The 24,034-nt window shown below is 45.5% G+C and overlaps 1 protein-coding gene across 1 annotated transcript; it reads left to right on the top strand.

Moving 5' to 3' along the window:
* Window positions 1-63: 63 nt before the first annotated feature.
* On the top strand, window positions 64-6,268 carry RETREG2 (reticulophagy regulator family member 2). Its single transcript, XM_032401953.1, has 9 exons — window positions 64-426; window positions 710-816; window positions 2,066-2,096; window positions 2,441-2,576; window positions 2,987-3,071; window positions 3,389-3,532; window positions 3,688-3,782; window positions 3,945-4,080; window positions 4,341-6,268. Exons 1-9 carry the CDS (start codon window positions 152-154, stop codon window positions 4,964-4,966), a joined length of 1,635 nt encoding a protein of 544 aa, XP_032257844.1. The 5' UTR covers window positions 64-151; the 3' UTR covers window positions 4,967-6,268.
* Window positions 6,269-24,034: the final 17,766 nt, after the last annotated feature.

Raw genomic sequence — 24,034 nt, 5'->3', positions numbered from 1 at the left:
GACGGGCTCGTTGTTCCGCCGTCACGTGACGGGCCTCGGCGGCCTCGGCTGCGCTCTCCGCGGCGTGCGCCCCCTTCCGCCTGACGCGCCCCCGGCGGCGGCCGCGCAGCCCTGGCTCCTCGCGGGCTCGGGCCGCGGCTGCGACGGGGCTATGGCGAGCGGCGGTGGCGGTGGTAACAACGGCGCAGGTGGGGGCCCGGGGCTGGGCCTGAGCCTCGGCCTGGGCCTGGGTCTGAGCCTAGGCATGGGGGAGGCCACCGGCGAGGAGGAGGCGGCCACGGCCGAGGCGGTGGGACGCCTGGCCACGACGCTGTGGCTGCGGCTTCGCGGCTGGGAGGCGGTGCTGGCGGCAGCGCAGCGGCTGCTAGTGTGGGAGAAACCGCTGCACAGCCTGGTCACGGCGGCCGCGCTCAACGGCCTCTTCTGGTAACGGCCGCGGAGGAGGAGGGGGCGGGGCCGGGCAGCGCGGGCGAGCGGGGGCGGGAGGGGCCGCGAGCACCATTCCCGTTCCCGGGGTTGACACTTGCCCCGGGGGAATGACCCCCTTCCCCCGGCTGTTGTCCGTCGGGGTTGCCCCATTCCTCTATCTCGGGTCTCGAGTTAGGCCTGGAGGTTCCCGTTCCCCCATCAGTGGGCGCTTTTCAGCCTTTCGCCATGGATGCAGGAGCCTCTCACCCACTCACCGCCGAGGTGCCTGTTTCTCCCTAAGGTTGCTGTCTTCGTCGTCCCTCCGGCCCTTCTTCCTACTCAGCGTCTCACTTCTGGCCTATTTTCTGCTGGATCTCTGGCAGCCTCGCTTCTTCCCTGACATCTCAGGTGAGTGTTAACTTCATTCACCAAGCCCCGTTGTGCACTTGCTTTGTGCCTGACCCCGCTGGGTGGGTTGAAAGGGGAGGGAAAATGTGCGGCAGGCAACCAGCTGCCAGGCACCAGCACTTCCCTAGTTGGGAAATGGAGAATTGCCCTCTTCTCAGAATCAGCGTTACGTGAGTGTAGTAGTTAAAAGAGTGTGGACTCTACAGCCACTTTGCCTGGGTTCCGTTGCTTGCTCTGCCATTTGCCGTGCATGTGACCTTGTAAGAGGCGCTCAATTTCTGCTGGCCTCAGTTTTCTTTTTTATGAAACAGGGATGATAAAATTTATTTAGTAAGGACGTGAAGACTGAATGAGTAAATACATGTTAGGTTTATGGTAGAGTTTCACATACCACAGGAATCATAGGAGTGTTAGGTTCTGTTTTGTTGTTGTTATCCGTGTATCTACTAAATAGGTGTTTCGGAGCAATTAGAGGTCAGGCTGTGTGAGTTGCTTGGGATGTAAACATGAATAAGATGTGTTTGAAGGGCACTCAGTAGGTTAAGCATCTGCCTTCGGCTCAGGTCATGATGCCAGGGTCCTGGGATCGAGTCCCGCATCGGGCTCCCTGCTCGGCAGAGAATCTGCTTCTCCCTCTGCCTGCCGCTCCCCCTGCTTGTGCTCTCTCTCTTTGTCAGATAAATCTTAAAAAAAAAAAAAAAAAAAAGATGTGTTTGAAAAGAGTGAAGTTTGGGACGCCTGGGTGGCTCAGGCGTTGGGCGTCTGTCTTCAGCTCAGGTCATGATCCCAGGGTCCTGGGCTGGGGTCCCACATCGGGCTTCTTGCTCAGTGAGGTGCCTGCTTCCCCCTCTGCCTGCCACTCGCCCTGCTTGTGCGCTTGATCTCTCTCTCTCTCTCTCTCTCTCTCGCAAATCAATAAAAAATCTTTGAAAATAGTGAAGTTTGGAGCGCTTGCCTGGCTCAGTTGGTAGAGCGTGTGACTCTTGATCTTGAGGTTGTAAGTTTGGGCCCCATGTTGAGTGTAGAGATTACTTAAAAATAATAAAATCTTTTAAAAAGAGAAGAAAAGAGGGAAGTTTAAAGGAGGAGACAGACATACAAATACAAACAGCAATAACAATGTAATTTTTTCTGCAATTGGCATCTGAAGAAAGTGCTCTGGGAATGCAGAGGAGGGGCAACCATTCCTGCCCCAGGGAGTGTCTCCCAGAGCCCTACCACTCAACTTGTTCCCCTTCTCTCTTTATAGCATCATCTCCAGAGGAGACGCACTCTGACAGGTGAGTACAGGCCACCTCTTGAAGACAAATACCCAAACCCTGTCTTTGGTGCCAATGTCAACACAGTACACAGCAGCTTCTGCACGCACAGACCCCAGCATAGCAAATGGACTGGCAACAAGTTTGGTCCTGGGTTCCTATTTAGGTGTTTGGGTGCCTGCTCCTTTGGGGGCAGAGGTTTGGAAACTCTGGGCTTTGCTTCCCCAAGTTCAGAACAGCCTCCCTTTGGGAGGTGGGGTTGTCCGCTTGCTTAGAGTGAAGATCTCATTGGCATTCTCAGAGGGATTTGAGTGCCTAGGAAGCTGGTGTCTGAGGCCTCCAGGGGTCATGTCATGTCTCCCCAGTGAGGGTGCGGGGTCAGGCGCCCGGCCGCACCTGCTGAGTGTGCCCGAGTTGTGCAGATACCTGGCTGAGAGCTGGCTCACCTTCCAGATTCACCTGCAAGAGCTGCTGCAGTACAAGAGGCAGAATCCAGCTCAGGTAACCTCCACGTCATAAAACGGTTTCCTGCACTGTGGGGAAATAGAGGGGGGTGGGAGGCGGGGAGGAGTAATGTGAAATCCCTGGCTGGCTGGCCACTGAAGAAAGACGGCTGGTGCCTGTTTGAGGCAACATTCGCCGGTAGTAGCTTGGTACAGGAGTAGTCTCGTTTCCGGGGATACGCGTTTGATGTTTTTATACTGCTTCTTGTCAAGGCAGATCAGTTTGAGTTATAGGTGTTTGGTGATGTCTGGTGTAAACTTCTTGAATTGGTGGTCTTGGGCATCCTCTTGACTAGATCGGATCACCACATCCCTAGAAGGCATACCCCTCCTCTGTCAGCTGAGTAGCAGTTTCTTGCCCAGATGAATGGGGCATATACTTTCTAGACCCTCTGCTCTTCTCTGCAGTTCTGTGCTCGAGTTTGTTCTGGCTGTGCTGTGCTGGCCGTGCTGGGACACTATGTTCCGGGGATTATGATTTCCTACATTGTCTGTGAGTAGGCTTTAACCCCTGCCTTTTCTGAAGCCCTTTCCTTCTCTTTTACTGGACTGAATCAAAGGGATTGACTGACTCTAAGGGAGGATGGTGCTCTCTCTCTGTTTGGTTATCCATTTACGGAGGTCTCCAGGGGGTGCTGGAGTATTAGTAATAGTGCAAGAGTCAGCTGGGGAGGAGAGTAGTAGATGTGGAGTGAGGCGGTTGGTATAGCCTCCAGAAAGCCTTCGGCCTTTTCTGTTTAGGGACCGGTTAAATGGGGGCCCTTAGGAAATAGGCATAGGGAGTTCTGAGTGAACTGTCTAACCCCCTAGTGCTCAGTATCCTGTTGTGGCCCCTGGTGGTTTATCATGAGCTGATCCAGAGGATGTATACTCGCCTGGAACCCCTGCTCATGCAGTTGGACTACAGCATGAAGGCAGAAGCTGACGCCTTGCATCACAAACACGACAAGAAGAGTAAGGGGCTCCCATACCCAAGAGGGGTTCTGCGAGAAGGGCATTGGTTTATGGCTCATGAAGTGCCCTGGAACTTACTTTCCAGTTCCTTGGCTGTGTTTGTCCCCCACCACTGTCTCTGCTTGGTCGCTGACCTGCTGTTCTTATTTTTCTAGAGCGGCAGGGGAAGAACGCACCCCCCGGAGGTGATGAGCCACTGGCGGAGACAGAGAGTGAAAGCGAAGCAGAACTGGCCGGCTTCTCCCCGGTGGTGAGGTCCAGGGGAGATGGGATGTCAAGTAGAAGCCTGGAGGAGAATCTGCTTCATAGTAGCTGCCTCTCAGGGGGGTGGGAGTCACTGGGTGGGGGGGTGCTTTTGAAAAAATGGTTCTCTCGTTTTCTCACCTGTTGTGTTTTCCGGGTTGTCCTGCAGGTGGATGTGAAGAAAACAGCATTGGCTTTGGCCATTACAGACTCAGAGCTGTCAGACGAGGAGGCTTCTATCTTGGAGAGTGGTGGCTTCTCTGTATCCCGGGCCACAACTCCACAGCTAACTGATGTCTCGGAGGGTATGAGAAGCCCTTTGCCCTTCCAATCTTCCTGGTCCTTGTTGTGGATGTTGGCTGTGCTCTCTGGCTGTCGCTCCCATAAATGTTTCTTCTGGGACCCGATGCTCTAATTCGACTTCAAGCTCCTGAAAGACCTTACCATCTAAGGCCTGGTCCAGTATTCCGTGTCCTGAGTTCTCATCCTTGAACCGATTGCCTGTTGTGATGGTTTAGAACAGCAGGTCCACCCACCCATGCCTCACCCTTTGTTTCCTGCACAGATTTGGACCAGCAGAGCCTGCCAAGCGAGCCAGAGGAAGCCCTGAGCCGAGAGCTGGGGGAGGGAGAGGAGACAGAGCCGGCCCCTCCTGAAGACCTGCTGGGGCCCCCTCAGGCCCTCTCAAGGCAAGACCTGGACTCGGAGGAGGAGGAGGAAGATGTGGTAGCCAAGGAAACCTTGCTTCGGCTCTCGTCCCCCCTTCACTTTGTGAACACGCACTTCAATGGGGCGGGCTCTCCCGCAGATGGAGCGAAGCTGTCCCCTGGAGGACCAGTGGAGACACTGAGCCTGGAGGCAGGGAGTGGTGATCTCACCACTCCACCGATCACCCTGTCACCCCTACTTTGCCTTGCTGAAAGTGACCCAGTCCCCTCCCCCTCCGTGCTCCCACCTCTTCCCCAGGACTTGCCCCGGCCCCTGCCTGCTCCTGAGGAAGAAGAGGCACTCACCACGGAGGACTTCGAATTGCTGGATCAGGGGGAGCTGGAACAGCTGAATGCTGAGCTGGAGCTGGGGCCAGAGACATTCTCAGAGCCCCCCGATGCTCCGCCCCCTCCCTCCCTAGAGCCCGACACCCTGTCTCTGGTACAGTCAGGCCAAGAGGCTCAGGCTGTGGCAGAGCCATGAGCCGTGGGGGAAGGGGTTGCAGGCACAGTAGGGTTTCCTGGCTAGGGGCGCCTCTCGTTCTTCTTCCCTGCTCTAGGGAGAGCTCATGCGTGGGGACACTGGCTGTCAGACAGCAGCGAGCCCGCCCCCTGCCTGCCTGCCTGCCTGCCTGCCGTCCCAGGCCTGGTACAGTGCCCGTGCCTGGGATTGGTTTTAAGTTTGTAAATAATTCTACACTTGGGTTAGTGGATGTGAACAGGGCCAGGGAAGTCCTTCCCACAGCCTGCACTCGCCTCCCTGCCTCATCTCCCTTGTCGTTCCACTATGCCTCAAGCCCTGGTGGTGTGTCCCTTTCTCTTTTCCTCCTATCCTCAGGGACCTGTGCTGCTTTGTCCTCGTGTCCCACTGGTGGCTTGGTTTGGGCACTTTATCATTCTTCTCTCCTGTCCCATGTCTCCCTCTGCTTTGTTTCTTGGCTGTGTCCTGGCCTTAGCAGCTCAATCCCCACTCTTGGCCAGCAGGCCGTGGCTAAGCTTTCAGGAGGCTCCTGTCTGCGTGGTACAGACTAAACCTGGGGTGGTGGGTCAGGCCAGTGGTGATGCACTTAGGTCACTGAAGGCCACGTGAGCTCCACGGCACCATTGCCCTCGTTCCTCCCAGGCTTTCCTGCTAAGGGAGGAGAGCAGGAGTCCCACAGCGTGTGCTCCAGCACCGTGTCAGTGAGCAGGAGCTCTGTCCTGATGAGATGAAGGGCTTTCTTACTATCCTAGGAAGGAATAAAGAGACTGCTCTCTGGGGGCCTTGGATGGTCCCAGTGTGGTGGGACCCCCTGGTAGGTCAGGAGGTGGACAGTAACATCTGTGCAGGTGTTGACTGGAAAAATAAAGTGTTGATTGCCTAGAACTGCTGCCTTTCTGCCTGCCTCACTGCGAGCTGCCTCCCACACTGCTCTGTCCCTCTTCACCCTCCTGTTCCCCAGTCTCTCTCGCTCCTGGCTCTTTATTTACCTGGGTGCGAAACAAGGCCAGAAGCAAGCGTGACCCTAACAGCCCTAACTTGCCCTTAGTCATCTTCCCTGACAGTGTGATTTGTTTAGTGAGATTTAGCATGTGTGAATAAAGTATATGCAGGAGGAAATTGCTTCGTCTTCCCAATCAGTAGAAATTGAGGACTGAAACAATTGTTTACTATGCTGCCTAGAACCTTAATGTCCTCAGAAGTCCTTGCTCATCCACATGTTACCAATTAGCTCACTCAGCTGTGATTTATCTATCCTGGGGACCCAAACAAGTAGGGCTTAATGCCCATGTCAAAACTGATTTGTGGCCAAGGTACACTAAAAAATAGTGTCTTACACTAATTGAAGGCTAATATGTGCTCAGCACTCTTCTGATTTATGGTTGGTTGGTTGGTTGAAGATTTTATTTAAGAGTGTGCTGGGGTGGGGGAGCAGAGGGAGGGGCGGGGGAAAGAGTCTCAGGCCGACCTGTGCTGAGTGTGGAGCCTGGCTCGGGGCTCCATCTCACAACCCTGAGATCACGACCTGAGTCGAAACCAAGAGTTGGATGCTTAACCGACTGAGCCACCTGGGTGCCCCAGTGATTTATATTAGCTCGTATTTTTTCCTCATAATCCTGAGATACATACTGTTAGTAACTCCGTTTTACAGATGGGTTAACTTTCCTGAAAGCCACAGTCCTAGTAAAAATGGAAGTCAGGATCCAAACCTAAGCAGTTTGGCTCCAGAGATCGTGCCGGAACAGGAAGCCCCTGTCCATCAAAAGGGCACAAATGGGAAGATGTTCAAGGACATGGGAACCACAGAGAACCAATCTAATATCTCAGCTTCATAGAGTGGACTCGTAGCAGTCCTTGCTCTTTGGGGAACAACAGTAGAGAAAGCCCTAACCTTAGCAGAGGGCCTCTTCATGAGTTCACACCCTCTGCCTTCAGCTGGGAGGGACTACCTTGCAATGCTACCTGACTGGGGGTTGACTCATATGCCATGTCTCTCCTAAGTGTGTGGGAATATTTTCCTTCCCATTTACTTCACCTTTGCCTGAGAGACCATCTATGAGAGCTGATTGACACCCTGTCCTCTGCCTCTAAGGAACATGAACTTTTAAGCATCCAGAGGTCTCAGAAGGGAATAGGAAAACAGTTCTAGTCAACAAACAGGAAATGCAAGAAAAATAGAACCAACTAATCAGAAAGACAATGGCTGCCATATGTCTCATCTTTAATCCATTTCCTTCTTAAACTTATAGTCTGGAGCTGAAGACAGAAGCCTCAGTTGGATCAAAACATTCACCATAGATTGGAAGTTCCATGAGGGTCAATTCTTGACATTGACCTTAGTCTGATGGTTGCTACATGTTTGTCTACAGTTCTTTTCATTAACAGGTGTCCTGGCTCTTTTCTGCCCCATGATGAAAGGGACAAGAAAGCTTTTCCTATGAGTGAAAGAAAAATGAGCAGAAATGTGAAACCTACAATTTAAGCCAAACAAAAATCACCTGTAGAGTACAGGCTGGGGCAAGAAGAGTCGGTTACATTTACACTGGAGGGAAGGGCCGTGCGCTCCAGTTACCTAGACATTCCAACAGCTAATAGTGTAAGGTGGCTGGTCATAAACTAAATTTTAGGCTGCATTACTGGAAATACCGTTTCCGAAGCAAGGGAGATAATAACCTGTATGTAGTGTGCCCTGCACAAGTTAGAATACTGCCAGGGGATGGCTTGCTTTGCTCATGGACAAGTTGACAAATTACAGTGCGCCCAGGAAAGGATCACCAGAGATGAAGGCTGAACATGGTCATATGGGGAACTGTGGAGGGAACAGAGAAGGTTCCAAGAAGGGGGAGCTGCGTTGAGTCACATTAGCTGTCTTCAGACTTTGAAGGGTGATCTGTAGGACTTCAGAGGGTAGAAATGAAGTCTTCGAGAAGAATCTGATTAGTAGTAGTGCTGGGCAGAATTTGTTTTTCTGGTCAAGGGATATTGCAAAACAGAGTACACGTAAATGATCTTTAAAAGTACAATGATCAAGGATTAACAGGTCAAGAACTGTTAATTTCATCGTGGAAGGACAATATATCACTAAATGGCTTTGCTTTCAATGGCTGACTTAAGTTTCCTTGGACTTCCTCGACCTGCTCCCTTAAATGTTGGTCGTCACTGAGTGTCACTGGCTCATTTTGCTTCTCGCTGCCTCGGCAATTTCAGGTGTCCACTCCCATGCTGATGACTTCTACATCTTAGCTCAATTCCTTGCCTGAAACTTCCAACTAGGCATCTCCCCTTGAACATCCCATGGGTACTTTCTGCTCAGCATACAGAAAACTCTTTCCACTCTGCCGCCTCCCACCCTAAACAGATAGGCTTCTTCTTTATTTTCCATCTTGCTTGCTGGCACCACTGACCATGAAGGCCTACTTCTCTCCCTCATCCCACACCCAATTACCAGTTGCCGCTAATTGAATGTCCTAATTATTTCTTGATTCTGTCACTTGTACCACAGCCCTGATTCACACCCTCCTCATCGCTTACCTGATGCGCTATGACAGTTTCCCTGTCCACACTCTTGTCCCCCACAGAAATTCATGCCCCCAAATGTGGCTAGATTATTTTAAAATACAAATTTGATGACCTTTCTGCTATTTAATATTGATCAAAGGCTCTCCTTCTACAAACTTTCATTCAAGCTCCCTGATATGGTTAAAAAACCTCTGAGATTTGCCCCTTCCCTGTCTTGCCTTTTTTTTTTTTTTTGGTGGTGGTGGTGGTGGTAAAACAAGAAGGGAATTTATTTCAGAACACCTGGGTGGCTCAGCCAGTTAAGCGTCTGCCTTCAGCTCAGGTCATGATCCCAGAGTCCTGGGATCGAGCCCTTGCTTTTTACACTACAGCATCAAACCCCAAATAGCTCTGCTCGGCTGCACTGCCCTCCCCCACCCCTGCTCTACACACAGACACACACCGTATCCCTCTGTTTGGCAAACGGTTCACTCATCTCTTAACATGTACTTTAGGCCACACTCCATCTACAAAGACTCCCCTGATGTCTCAGGTCACCTGCCCCCCATATCAGACCTGCTCTCCTAGTGTTCCCTCAGTGTAATTCTATTTTTCCATGCATCCCATAGAATCTTCATGTTCTCTATACAAGTGTGGTATAGGGGATATATAGGTATACGTGTATATGTATAACTTCCACTATAATGCTTAGTCTTGAAGGCAGGGACTATATTTTAGTCACCTGAATATTCCCAGAGCCTAGCACAGGGCCTGGCACATAGTAGATACTCAATAAACGTCTGTTAAACTAAACTAAACCAGTGTTTGAACTTTGGAAGCAGCCAAAGTAACTCGATTGTGGTAATTGGTACATACCTATTGCCAGTAGGTATCTTACCTCTGTCTGTTACTGTTCTAGAGTGGATGATAGCTAAGTTAAAGGAACCTGCACATAGACTTGTGAGCTCTTTGTTCCTGGACTAGGCCAAAGGCAATGGAAATGATCTAGATTTGGAGCTAAAGGATTTTCTGACTTTAAAGTAAGATTGCCCAACCCGCTTAATCTTCTGTGATTGTATCAAGGTATCATGTTATTTCAAAAACAATTTTGACCAAACTATTTAGACTCAACTAAATAGTTTGATCAAAAATCCAATTATATGTATTAATGCTTGCTTGAAAAAAATGTGACTCTGCAGAAATGGGATAAAGTTAATAAGAAATCTCAGGGTTTGTTTTTTTTCTTTTTAAGTATGAAAAGTGAGTTGATTCCCCTTCAAAAATGTCCATTTCATAAAAGATAATGAAAAACAGAGGAACTATTCAAGATTAAAAAGGAGACCAAAGAGAAATGACAACAAATGCAAGGGATGATCTTGATTGGAATCCTAGGTGGGAGAAAAAAGTTACTATAAAGTTACTATAAACACTATTGGGACAACTGGTAAAATTTGAATATGGATTGTACATTAGATAAAAGATTGCGTCAAGATGAAACTTCTTGAAATTCACTTTGTTTATATAAGAGAATATCCTTATTTTTAGGTTAGACATTCTAAAGATTTTAGAGGTGAAGGGTTATTTTCTCTGCAAATTATATCAAATGATTTAGAAATGTAAATAAATGAGTATGTGAATGTATGGTGTGTGTGTGTGTGAAGAGAGAGAGAGGGAATGATAAAGCAAATGTGGCACAATGTCAGAAGAAATACATATGATAAATATAACACATAGAAGTTTGTTATTCAGTGGATAAATGTATATTCAGACAACTAGATAGAATGAACAAACTATAACTAGGCACAAAAATATGTATGGATCTCATAAATAAAATATTGAGTAAAAGAAACTAGACACAAAAAGTATATGATATATGGGGCCCCTGGGTGGCACAGTTGGTTGAATGTCTGACCCTTGGTTTTGACTCAGGTCCTGATCTCAGGGTTGTGGGATCAAGCCCCGTGCTGGGGTCCACACTCAGTGAGGAGTCTGCTTGAGATTCTCTCTCCCTCTCCCTCTGCCCCTCCCACTCGTGCTCTCTCTCTCTCTCTCAAATAAATAAATGTCTTGAAAAAAAATATATGATGTATGATTCTATTTATATTGTTAGAAGTCAAGATAGTGGCGGGGCGCCTGGGTGGCTCAGTGGGTTAAGCGTCTGCCTTCGGCTCAGGTCATGATCCCAGGGTCCTGGGATCGAGCCCCACATAGGGATCCCTGCTCAGAGGGGAGTCTGTTTCTCCTTCTGCCTGCTGCTCGCCCTGCTTGTGCTCTCTCTCTCTCTGTCAAATAAATAAATAAAATCTTAAAAAAAAAAAAAGAAGTCAAGATAGTGGCTACCCCTGAGGGTGGGGGAGCAGCAATTGGAGGGGCCTTCTTGAGGGTGGTACTATCTTATTTCCTGATCATGGGAGTGTTGCACTGGTGAAAATTCAATCACCTACTTACATTTCTGTATGTATCTCATAGATCAATAAAAAGTATCAACACCAAGTGTATTGATTTTCTATTTCTGCATAACAAAGTGCTCCAAAACTTAGCAGCCTAAAACAACGTGATCTCACACTATTTCTGAGGATCAGGATCTGGGAGTATCTGGGTGGTTCTGGTTCAAAGTCTCCCACAAGGTTGCAACGAAGATGTGAGCTAGTGCTGGCTGCAGTCATCTGAAGGCTTCACTGGGGTTAGGGGACCTGCTTCCCTTACATGGCTGTTGGCTAGAAACCTCAATTACTCAGTTTCTCATCACACTAACCTCTTCCTATGGCCCTTTGAGTGTCATCACAAGACAGCTACCTTCCCTAGAGCAAGTGATCCAAGAGATAGCAAGAAGGAAGCCACAATGCTTTTTTGTATGACCTAGTGTCAAAAGTCCCACTCTGTCACCTCCGCCATCTTCAATTTGTTAGAAGCAAGTCACTGAGTCCAGCTCCCACTTGTGAACGGAGAAGTAGCAAAGAATTTGTGGATGTATTTTAAAACCACCACAACAAGCTTATCTGGAAATTATATTAAGAGCTTTGGACTGACAATCTACACACTAAAAATAAATAAATAAATAAAGACCATGTATTAATGCATGAGAAATGGACAATTTAGTAATAACTGATTATATACATTTGCTAAATTATATAGTATAGATGTCAGTCATAGATCTAAGTGCTTTACCTGTATCCTTTTATGTGATCTTCATTGCCACATTTTGATGTAGGACTCTGCGCACCCCCCCCGCCCCCGCTTTACAGATGGTGAAATTAAGGCTGAGTGAGGTAGGTACTGGGCTTGCCCAAGGTTACATAGCTAGTTGTGGTCACAGCACTATTTTTCAGTATTCTTGTTTTCCCATACATCCTCATATTTTAAAGTACCAACATAGAATTTTAGTTGAGGTAAAATCATTCTTTCAACATTAGAAAAAGAAATCTGAATTCTGAATCATTTATAAATGAGGTACAGCTGAATGAAAAATTTGAACACAAAGTTTTATTTTATTTATTTTTATTTATTTTTTAGTGGGTATTTTTTTAAGTTTATTTTTTTTAAGATTTTATTTATCTGAGGGAGAGAGAGAGAGAGCACAAGCAGGAGGAGAAGCAGAGGCAGAGGCTGAGGGAGAAGCAGACTCCCCGCCGAGCAGGGAGCCCGATGCAGGGCTCCATCCCAGGACCCTGAGATCATGACTTGAGCCGAAGGCAGACGCTTAACTGGCTGAGCCTCCCAGGCGCCCCAAAAACACACAAAGTTTTATTTGTTTAGAAAGCATTGTTGCACTCCACAGACTTCAGGAGGAGAGACAATGTCAATGGATAAAACAAGCTTCTCTTACAAGAATAATTTTACTAGTTCAGAGACACTTTAAACAAGTAGAATTAGGAACAGGAAAATATTAAAATTAATATCGATTCTCTGCATCAGAATCTCAGTCTGTATTCAATGAAATTAAAGAAGATGGATACAAATCACATTTGAAACAAAAACTAGAGCTTGCCAGAAATCAAAAGAAAAACATCTCATCTACCTCAAGAAACAGAAATATTGGCTCAAAAATATCTCCTTGTTATACTTGTGGTGAGCAGAGCATAACGTATAGACCTGTAGAATCACTATGTTGTCTACCTGCAAGTAATGTAACATTGTGTGTCAACTGCACTTTAAAAAAGTTATCAAACAAGAGATGAAATTATTTGAATAAGGAAGAGTCAGAGAATTGTATTTGAAGTTAGATTTATAACTTCATCTCCTCACGTTCTCTTGAGTAGTGTCATACCAGAAAGTGCTTTTCCAGCAGCTTGAAAATTTGCACACAAAATACACTTAAAACTTACCAGTGACACCTTGCTATATTTTCTTTAAGAGATCACTATTTTTAAAAAAGAACAAATAATTTTATTTTCAATGATTTATGATTACATTTTAATTTGGACTGCTGTTTAGTGTTTACTTTAAAATTTATTAGTTTTATATTCTAATAATTTATATTAAAATAATAATATATATTTAATATGCATACTTTTTAAACTTACATTTTTATATTTAGTTATGTGTGTATGTATAGGTCTTTCTTTTTTTTAAGATTATTTATTTATTTGAGAGAGAGAGAGAGCGTCAGCGGGGGCTGGGGGGAAGAGCAGAGGGAGAAGCAGGGAGCTGAGCAGGGAGCCTGATGCAGGGCTCGATCCCAGGATCCTGGGACCATGACCCAAGCCGAAGGCAGACGCTTAACGACTGAGCCACCCAGGCACCCTGTGTGTATGTCTTTCAAAGGTATTCAGAAACTACTTTTTAAAATGTTGAGCATTTTGCTGTAAAAATAAATGTTTTATGTAAAATAAATACTGAAGGGGTGCCTGGGTGGCTCAGTCGGTTGAGCGTCTGCTTTCAGCTCGGGTCATGATCCCAGGGTCCTGGGATGGAGCCCCGCATCAGGCTCCTTGCTCAGCAGGGAGTCCGCTTCTCCCTCTCCCTCGGCCCCTCCCCTCTGCTTGTGCTCTCTCTGTCAAATAAATAAAGTCTTTAAAAAGAAAGAAAGAAATACTGAAATATCAGTGAAGTCATTTTGCCCTGATCTATTAACCTCTGACAGTGAATAATTATTGACGCTGTGATTTGAACTCACTCAGAATAGTTCCAATTTTACATTTCATCTAAATCAGGGTTTCTCAGCTATTGGCTAAATGTACTATTGATCTTCTGAGCCAGATAATTCTTTGTCGGTGGTGATAGGGACTGCCCTGTTTAACTAGAATGGATAACAGCATCCTTAACCTCTCCGTTAAATGCCAATAGCACCCTCCCCCGGCTCCCGTCCACCCTCACAGACAGTCCCTGGCTGCAAAATTGCCCCCCATTGAGAACTGTTGGTCTAAATGATACTGCCCTTGACTGTATGGAAAGAACACTAAACTTGGAATCAAGGTGTGAGTTTGAAGGTTAGTTTTACCTCTGTCTATAAATGTTTATAAGCACACATTTCAAAAGAATACAAAAGCTACCTGGCTATTCAGTCTCATGTCTCTGCCCGTTTCCCCCTTCTAATTTGATATTCCAACCACAGCACAAGTATTTGTAATCCCTCATTCTCATTAGTCATTCCTTTGCATTTGTGTCTCTCAGTCAGGAATATGGTTCCCTACTTTCCCCCTGACCAACTCTTACTCCTTCTTTAAGACTGAGATTTTCTTATCTTTGCTTTCCTAGTTGTCCATTTCTTTTTCTTTTTTGTTCTACTTTCTAAAATATCTTCTTGATCTTACATTACAACCATCCTTCTGAATTTTTTATTCTGTGATTATATTTTTTATTTCTTTTTTTTAATTTATTTATGAGAGAGAGAGGGGTGGGGGAGAAGCAGACTTCCTGCTGAGCAGAGACCCCGATGTGGGGCTCGATCCCAGAACCCTGAGATCATGACCTGAGCTGAAGGCAGATGCTCAACTGACTGAGCCACCCAGGTGCCCCTATATTTTTTTTTATTTCTAAGCACGTTCTTTGTTTTCCGAATATCTTTTTTTATAGTTTCTTCCTCTTGTGTGGTAGATGAAAAATCTGCTCTCTGAAGATAATCTGCTCTCTGAAAATCTGCTCTCTGAAGATACTACTACATTAATCATTAGTAGTATGTCTTATAACTATACATAATATATAATTACACATAATAAAATATTATTATATATAATAATTAATTATTATAGTTATATTAATTATATTTTTTATGTTCCCTGCATTGTCCCTACTGCCTCCCACCCCCACATTTTTTTCTCTATTTTGGTCTTCGTCTTTCATGGAAGAGATAGCCCCCGAATCCTAGTTTGTTTCTTCCTATTTGAGCAGAGGCAGTTATTTTTTTTTTTAAAGATTTTATTTATTCATTTATTTGAGAGAGAGAGAGAGAGAGAGCACATGAGAGGGGGGAAGGTCAGAGGGAGAAGCAGACTCCCTGCCGAGCAGGGAGCCCGATGCGGAACTCGATCCCAGGACTCCAGGATCATGACCCGAGCCAAAGGCAGTCGCTTAACCAACTGAGCCACCCAGGCGCCCTGAGCAGAGGCACTTAAAGGCCAACTGAATACTCTGCAGACACAGGCAGGACTCAGTGCTTGGCATCTTCCCTATAGGGTGATTTGGCGGGGACAACCATTTTGTTGGGAACCCCCAAATGCCAGTATCTGTGGATCTTTTCTTTTAGGTCGGCCGGTTCCCCTACAGAAGAAGGCTGCAATTTCCAGCCTCGGGAATGTAACTTGGTGGCCTATGCTCTGGCAGCGAGGTATAACCAGGGTGCGGTTTCTCCTCCCGCCTCAGCTGCATCTGATGACCCTAATCCCAGAGTCCCTCTGGTCTATTCTCAGGGGAGTATACCTCCTGCCTTCTGTTGGGGTAAGAGGGCCCATCATCTGGCTGCCCAGGTCAGAGGAGGGAATCAGGGAATCTAATTGCTCTTTATGTAGATCTTCAACTCCTCCTTCTGTTTTCAGCCCCAGCCTTCCATCCTACCTTCAGTTACCTGTTGCTTCCCATCCCAAACCTTTCTAAGGCCCTGCAGCCCAAACTGGCTTGTTCCCCAATCATCCCTCTTTTGTAACCTTTCCATTTTCCAAGGTGTTTGCTTTTTTTTTTTTTTTTTTTTTTTTTAAGTAGGCTCCACGCCCAATGTGTGGCTTGAATTCACCACTCTGAGAGCAAGGGTCGCACACTCTGCTGATTGAGCCAGTCAGGTGCACCCCCGCCACGATTTTTTTTTTTTAAGATTTATCTATTTATTTTTAGAGAGAGAGAGAAAGGTGTGGAGAGGGGCAGAGGGAGAGAGAGTCTTAAGCAGACTCCATGCTGAGCACAGAGCCTGATGTGGGGCTCGATCTAACCACCCTGAGATCACAAACTGAGCCAAAACTAAGAGTTGGACGGTCCAGATGGTTTTTAAAAATCATATCTCCATGTACTGTTTCTTCTGCTCTCTTTATTCCTTTATTGTTATTTCACTGGAGTTTGAGAAGGGAACAAACGTAAAATGTGTGTGCTCAATCTACCATATTTAATAGAAAGTCTTTTTTCCACCTTCCTAGCCTCTTGTGTACTCAGTCTCCTCCCTGCCCTACCTGTGAGGTGTCTGTAACATTTGTGATCCCCTTCCTGTGGCTGGAATACCTTTGGCTTCTTGTCTGCCTGGAGAATTCTCCCTGTCCTTCCCCAACCCTGCTCCTGAGTATTCCTGGCTCCCTTTTCTGTGTTCTATAGCCTATGCACATCTATTAGAGCATGGTTTTCAAACTAGGAGTCATGAATTAGTGGAGCATGAAATCAGTTTAGGGAACCTTAAATAGCATTTATTTTATATTTCTATATATTGGGATGAGGTGTAAAATATATTTCTTGGTGTGGGTCAAGACTGAATAAGTTTGAAAGCCACTGTATTGGGGCACTTTTCACTTTGAATTAGTTGTTTATGTGTCTTTACTACTAGACATTGAACAGCTAGGGGGTAGAGACAATGAGTTAGTTACTCACCTTCTTTATGCCCAGGGTATTATTAAGATCCGACCAATAATGCTGGTCAATATTTAGTGGGTTGAATCAAATATATATGAGATCACTGTGAAACACATAAAGTCACATGAATTTGAACTAGGAGTCTCATTAGCTCGCACAAGAGCTAGGGCACTTGAAGAAGACAAGTGACAGTATTGTCACAAAGATTGTATGTATATCACATACCCGAGGCAGGGAGGCTGACCTCAGCGAAGGTAGAGCCCTCCTGCTCTATGGATCTCCTGGGATCTGAAACCCATTCCAAAGAGCTTCCCCATCCTGGTTATCTCACTTAGATATTTAAATACCTTGCTATGATAAGGTGTTTGATTATTGAGTTATCATGAAGAGATTTGGGATTTCCCACAAACACTCTGAGAAAACCACCGCTTAAGATTCCTCTTTTCAGTTGTTAAGAAGGTTATAGAGTAGATTTCAGGGAGGCAATGTTGTATCATGAGATATCATGGGACTTAAAGCAATACAAAAATCTGGCTCCAGATCCCATCTCCATAAGCAAATAACTCAGCTCAAACTCAGTTTTCTCATCTGCAAAATGGGAACACGTAATACCTACCTCAAAAGGTTTTCATGCGGGATTAAATAAACTAACACATGAGTCAGAGCAGGACAGGATAGTTAAAACAATTTTCCTTTCCCTTTCTGTATGCCCTTGTTCTCTAAGAGTTGATTGAGGTGGAAAACCACTGAACAGACACCATTATGCTAATATCTGAGTTGAATTGGGCCAGAGACATCCTTGCTGACATCCCCACTTTGACCTTGTCTGCTTTAAACCTGCTGACCCCTGGGGCACCTGGGTGGCTCAGTTGGTTAAACGAATGCCTTCGGCTCAGGTCATGATCCCAGGGTCCTGGAATCGAGCCCCGCATCAGGCTCCTTGCTCAGCGGGGAGCCTGCTTCTCCCTCTCCCACTCCCCCTGCTTGTGCTCCCTCTCTCGCTGTGTCTCTCAAAAATAAATAAATAAATAAATAAATAAATAAATAAATAAACCTGCTGACCCTGAAATAAGAGGTGTGTGGCCCTGGCCCCACCTGCAGAGTTTTGGGGAGCTGATTTCTGCTGTTCCAAGGAGGCCGCTGCTCAGTTACTCGCAGCTGAAGCACAAAGCTGCCTATCAGGTCTGTGAAGGCTTTGCTGGGCTACAATGAGGGACTTACGCAGTGCTCAGATTGTTAACTGATACCTTCTGACACAGCTTGGTCAAGGTAGAAATGTTATTGGATTTCCCTCCTTTATTCCTTTATTCAGGAAGCGAGGAGCCTACATCCAAACTCTGCATTGGGGAGTGGTGACTTTGATCTCTGTTCGTCACCCTTTTTAAGTCTTGGAAAGCTCCTGGGCTGTTGATCCGCACGAATAGCTGAATCTAGACTGTAACCCATCAGTTAGGAGAAGTCTTGCCTGAGAAAAGAGAAGATTCAGAGCTTCACTCTCTCTTGTGGTCTCTGTGGTGTCTGAAGTAAGTCTTGTGGCGGTTAAAACATTTTGGCTCATGCCCAAGAAACAGCCCCAAAGATTTTATTTTTAGGGTTCTCTAAGCCTTTGGTTATCTGAGCATCCGTGGAGCGGGAGCGGGGAGAGGCAGTGTTTATCTTTATTTAGTCTGCTCCAAACAGGGTTCCAAAAACTGAAAGCCTACAATTCTAAAGCCACTGATGAATGTAGAGAGAAAAAAAATTTCTTGAAACCAAATGATTATAGTTTAATATGAAGAGGATGATTTAAAATGTGACAATTGTATGTTAAAATAAAAGTACTTATAAAGCCCTGGAAATTATTTATAATTAAAAATAAGTAAACAGAATATTGATGGACAGATTATAATGTCAGTATATCAGGAGTCTTACCAGAGCTGTGAGGAGGGGTTAGGGAGCTCAGAAATCACTCTTCTGCTACCACCAGAACCAACACCATATGTAGACAATATACCGGCAAAAAGTTCCAAGTGAAGGAATCAAAAGTTCATTTTTATTAATATGAGCTTCCATAACAGGTACATCACAAAGGAAGCTTTGGAGTGCAAGACAAGGAAAACTTTGCTAACAAGGACACTTCCTCTCATATGACAAAAGGTCAGATGTGGTGCTCAGGGTGTTAATTTATCAATGACCCTGGGTCTTTTCCATCTCTCTTCCTTGCCATCTTCAACAGGTTGGCTCGTCCTCTCTGCTTGGCTCCACTCAAGGTCACAAAATGCCTGCCTAAGAGCTGCATGTCACCGGTAATGTTTAGAGCAGAAATAATTTCTCATCTGAAGAGATAGTGTAGGGGCGCCTGGGTGGCTCAGTTGGTTGAGCGTCTGCCTTTGGCTCAGGTCACGATCCCAGGGTCCTGGGATGGAGTCTCGCATCAGGCTCCTTGCTCAGCAGGGAGTTTGCTTCTCCTTCTGCCTGCCACTCCCCTGCTTGTGCTCTCTCTCTCTGACCTCCCGGAAAAAAGATAGTATGTGTGGGGCGCTTGGGTGGCTCAGTTGGTTAAACGTCTGCCTTTAGTTCAGGTCATGATCCTGGGTCCTGGAATCCAGCCCTGTGTCTGACTCCCCGCTCAGAAGTCTGCTTCTCCCTCTGCCGCTCCCCCTGCTTGTGCTCTCTCTCTCTATCTGTCAAATAAATAAAATCTTTTTTAAAAATAGGGACAGCTGGGTGGCTCAGTCGCTAAGCGTCTGCCTTCAGCTCAGGTCATGATCCCAGGGTTCTGGGATCAAGCCCCGCATCAGGCTCCTTGCTCAGCGGGAAGCCTGCTTCTCCCTCTCCCACTCCCCCTGCTTATGTTCCCTTTCTCGCTGTCTCTCTCTCTGTCAAATAAATAAATAATATCTTAAAAAATAAATAAATAATTAAAAAAATAATTTGTGCATATAAAGGTTTTTTTTTAAATCATGAATGAGGGAACTGGTAAAGAATACAAAAAGTTGGTGTTTTCAAGGAAGAAATGTGTATATCAATAAATGAACAAAATTACTAGGTTGGTTACAAACTGATTAACATTCCACAGGGCAAAAAAATAATGCCGTTGGGGTTAGTTTCTTCGAGGCTATATATGAAAAACACCTTATCAATTTCCACAGTCAATGCTACAAACTGTAAACTGTGCTTTTATCAGTAGTGGATTGTTAGCCAAATATAACAGTTGTTGTTCCAAGAGCAATAGATGAAGGTCAAGTAGGCTTATTAGAAAAACTCCAGCATTCTATTTTTTAGCATTATATTTTTTAAAGAGAATAATCATCATTTTGTCTTTTTTAAAGTTAAGGATAAATTTTTCTTTCCGATACAAATTGTATTACATGCTTTAACCAAGGGGAATGAAGGCAGCTTAATGGGCTTAGAGCAGCTGGGCTCCCTCCCCCCAACCAAAGTTTGCAAACCATTAACGGGATGGTGGGATGGAAATCAACATAATGAATAGGCAACCAGATTTTTTAAAAATGAAATAGAATAGGATAGCAGAGTGTATCAAACATAATAAGGTCAAGTGTCAGTTTTGGCCCCCGTGAGTGTGTGTTGGGTTATAAAATGTAGTTATAAAATGGGTATTAAGTGGTGGTGGTGGTTAAAAAGTTAGAAAAACACTGACTTAGGCCATTTAAGACTCATCCTGGGGGCTGCAAAGGGACCCATGTAAAACACAACTGTTTGGAAAAGGGTGATTAAAATCATGGTTTTGTCCTCAAGGAGAGAGCTAGGGAGAGGCTGTTGGGTAGACAGCCAACAGAGTGGGCTACGGCAGGAGACTGGCCAAGTGGTGCTCAATCCCGTCCTTCTCATCCTCAAACCACATGAGCTAAGAAGCTTCAACAGTCTTGGCTGCTATGTGACAATAAGTGACCCACCCCCTGCTTTACTACTTCAAGCTCAAGATGGTCCGCATATCATAAAACATATCCTTTATTTCCCCTTGTGACACTCGTCTTCTCCCAAATATCTGTTTTCCTTCACTGACGTAATAATTGAAATTTGATCTGGGCACATGGCCATCCAGCTAAGGACTACATTTCCCAGTTAGGGAATGAGCATGATGGACCTAAGTATGATCATGTGACTAAGTGCTGATCCATCCAAAGTGCACAGAAGTGATGTATGCAAATTCAGGGTCATACCCTTAAATCGCTGGGGGTGCCCTCCTTCTCCTCTCCCTCATTCTGCTGCCTGGAGCAAGGACTCATTTGGGACCACATGGACAAAAGCAACAGCTTAGGGTGGGGTAGCCACAAAATAGGAGGTGTCCAGGTCCTTGACAGGTGCTTTCATACCAGCCCTGGGTTATTACACAAACAAGAAATTAAACTTTTCTTGTTTATGCCACTGGTTTTGAGTCCCTGTTATGGCAGCGTAACTTGTTTCCTATCTAACGTCCTCTTCTTACACATGATTAGTGGAAAATAGAAGTTTGAAGGGCAGAGCTACATAGACATTTGGCACATCTGTTTTTAAGGTGTGTGGACTTAAACCATACTCTCAGACAGTAACTGTTTGCCTTCACGTCTGGGTTCAAAAACCCAGCAGGCTCAGGATTCGATAGAAGGTCAGAGAAAAACAATTCTTGCCCATGATGGATGTTGCTTAGATTATATTAAATCATATCCAAAAAATTTTTTTTCAAGATTTTATTTTATTATTTTTTTTAAAAAGATTTTATTTATTTATTTGACAGAGAGAGAGAGACAGCGAGAGAGGGAACACAAGCAGGGGGAGTGAGAGAGGGAGAAGCAGGCTCCCCGCGGAGCAGGGAGCCCGATGCGGGGCTTGATCCCAGGACCCTGGGATCATGACCTGAGCCGAAGGCAGACACTTAACGACTGAGCCGCCAAGGCGCCCCAAGATTTTATTTTTTTAAGTAATCTCTACACCCAACGTGGGGCTCAAACTCACAGCCCCAAAATCAAGAGTCACGTGCTCCACCAACTGAGCCAGCCAGGCACCCCATATGAAAAATTTTTAAGTAAAAAAAAAAAATAGTCAAATATTAGCCATTTCATAAGTTTAAATCTAACAGAACTGATGCTGGATTTCACAGATATGGAGTTTCGGAATTCACAAATGGCAAGCTCTTCAACATGTTCTTTCTAAAGGGCCTAGGTCAAAAGCTACATCCCCATGGCAGAGGGCCCTTATGTGTAGACCCGTATCAGGAGCCTCCACAATGTCATCAGCCTGACTTCAGGTTGTGATCAGAAATTCTGACAAAGCCTTGAGAAATACCCTGAATTTAATGGGATGACTTATAACTATCTTAAAACAAAGTGAAATCAAGGAGTAATGGCAGTTAGCCATATTTTTGTCAGAGTGTTTGGGAGGAGGCAAAAGAATTAAGTAATGATATGACTTAAGCCCATATATGTGAGCTACAAGATCAACCTCTTTTTAGGAAGCTCATTGTGTCCCACTGCAGAAAACAGAGTATTGCAGATAACAATCTCTTTTCCTGTCCCTCAGCCAGTATGACAGTATGGAAGTACGGCAGATGGCCAAACTATAGGTTATATATTACAGGACCCATGGTTTTATGAACACTGATTCTCTTGGCCTCGATTCCAAATTCTTGGGAAAGAAACCGATTGGCCAAATATTGCCAAATATAGCAGATGTTCCTGGTGCCCTGTGCCACGTCTGCTCGGTCCATCTATGACTTCAGCTGCCCCTACGGACAGTTCGTATAATCCCTAATGGCTTCCCACCTCAAAGCCCAGCTTTGCGGGCGCCTGGGTGGCTCAGTTGGTTAAGCGACTGCCTTCGGCTCAGGTCATGATCCTGGAGTCCCTGGATCGAGTCCCGCATCGGGCTCCCTGCTCAGCAAGGAGCCTGCTTCTCCCTCTGACCCTCCCCCCTCTCATGTGCTCTCTCTCTCTCATTCTCTCTGTCTCAAATAAATAAATAAAAAATCTTTAAAAAAAAAAAAAAAAAGAAAGCCCAGCTTTGCCATTTCTGCTTCAAGGCAAAGCGTCCATAGCTCGGTCAGCTTGCACACATGTGCAGACTGGCTGTGCAAAGTGGGCGTGGAGAGTTATCACCCCCAGCAGCAGCTCCCAACTCATGGCAGACAGGAGTCAGCCCCGCCTTCTGTCCTTCAGAAAGACAATTCTGAGGTGCATTCTACATGGTTTCCCCTACAGTTCCCAGTGGCATTGAGCTCCTATTACCACAGTGGTAACCGCCCAATACAGTCTTTACTGGTTTTCCTTCCTTCCTTGTCTCTCTCTCTTATTTTGTTAGGATTACCTCCCACATGAACTACCTGCACCCAAATCCTTGTCTCAGGCTATCCTTTTGGGAGAACACAAACCTAGACACCCAGTACGTGTCAGATGATTACTCCCAGACAATCATCTTTGGGAGGGCAGAAACATGGCTGTCCTGAGCCACCCGGGGGTGTGAGGGTGGGTTGAGGAAAGCAGCTGTCAGAATTTCCCTGAAAGAATGGCCAAAGGTGCTCCATACACTAACCCAATGTTTGGCTGAACTTTTGCATAGAGGTAAGTCAAAGTGTTTCCTACAGATAAGGTTGGAATTTTTCTCTAAAGAAATTTTTGAGTACTTTATAATTGCTCTGGGAATAGAATCCCCCCCCCCCATTTTATCCCTTCAGTGATATATTGGAAAGTTACTTATTTTAAAATATCGATCTCATATCTAAACTCTCTACTGAGTTCTCACTAATTCTTTTTTTAATATTATTATGTTATGTTAATCACCATACATTACATCATTAGTTTTTGATGTAGTGTTCCATGATTCATTGTTTGCGTATAACACCCAGTGCTCCATGCAGAACGTGCCCTCTTTAATACCCATCACCAGGCTAACCCATCCCCCCACCCTGAGTTCTCACTAATTCTAAGCATTGCCCCCACTCTGGTTCAGACCATTATCTCTTGCCTGGATTACAACAGCCTCCTACCTGGTCTCCCTTTTTCCAATCTCATACTTGCCCTGATCTGTTCTCCACACTGAAGCCAGAGTGACTTTCCCAAAATACAAACCTGATCATGTCACTTCCCTGCTTTAAGCTATCTCTAGTCTCTTGATATATTTATGTTGAAATTCTCAATACTGCTGTGGCCTCCACTATCTGAGCTAATTTGGCCCCTGCTAGCTCTCCAGCTTCACTTCCTGCCAGACTGGGCTTTTTGTACCTAAGATCCAGATGCCCCAAGCTTTCTTTTTGTTTTTATTTAAATTAAATAAATTTGTTTTTATTTAAATTTAAAAACTTAAATTTTATTTAAATTAGCCAACATATAGTACATCGTTAGTTTCAGATGTAGTGTTCAATAATTTATCAGTTGCGTATAGCTAGCTTTCTTAAAGCTCATCTAAAGGACCTCGTTCTCTCTCTTATCTCCAGGTCTTTGTCCCTGCCGATTCCTCCGCCTGGAATACCATCTCCTTCCACTCTGTTCCTTTCTCCCTTGGCCTTCACCTAGCCAACATCCTCTCACCCTTCAGGTTTTGACTGAGAGAATACTTGTCCACCCTAGACTGGGGGTACCCGAGATGTATATATATTGCCCTGTAAGTCATGTC

The sequence above is a fragment of the Phoca vitulina genome, unplaced genomic scaffold (genome assembly GCF_004348235.1).
Source record: "Phoca vitulina isolate PV1807 unplaced genomic scaffold, GSC_HSeal_1.0 scaffold1, whole genome shotgun sequence".
NCBI classification, from domain to species: domain Eukaryota; kingdom Metazoa; phylum Chordata; class Mammalia; order Carnivora; family Phocidae; genus Phoca; species Phoca vitulina.
Note: the sequence above shows the minus strand (reverse complement) of the source record. Positions and strands in the feature narration are given on the sequence as shown.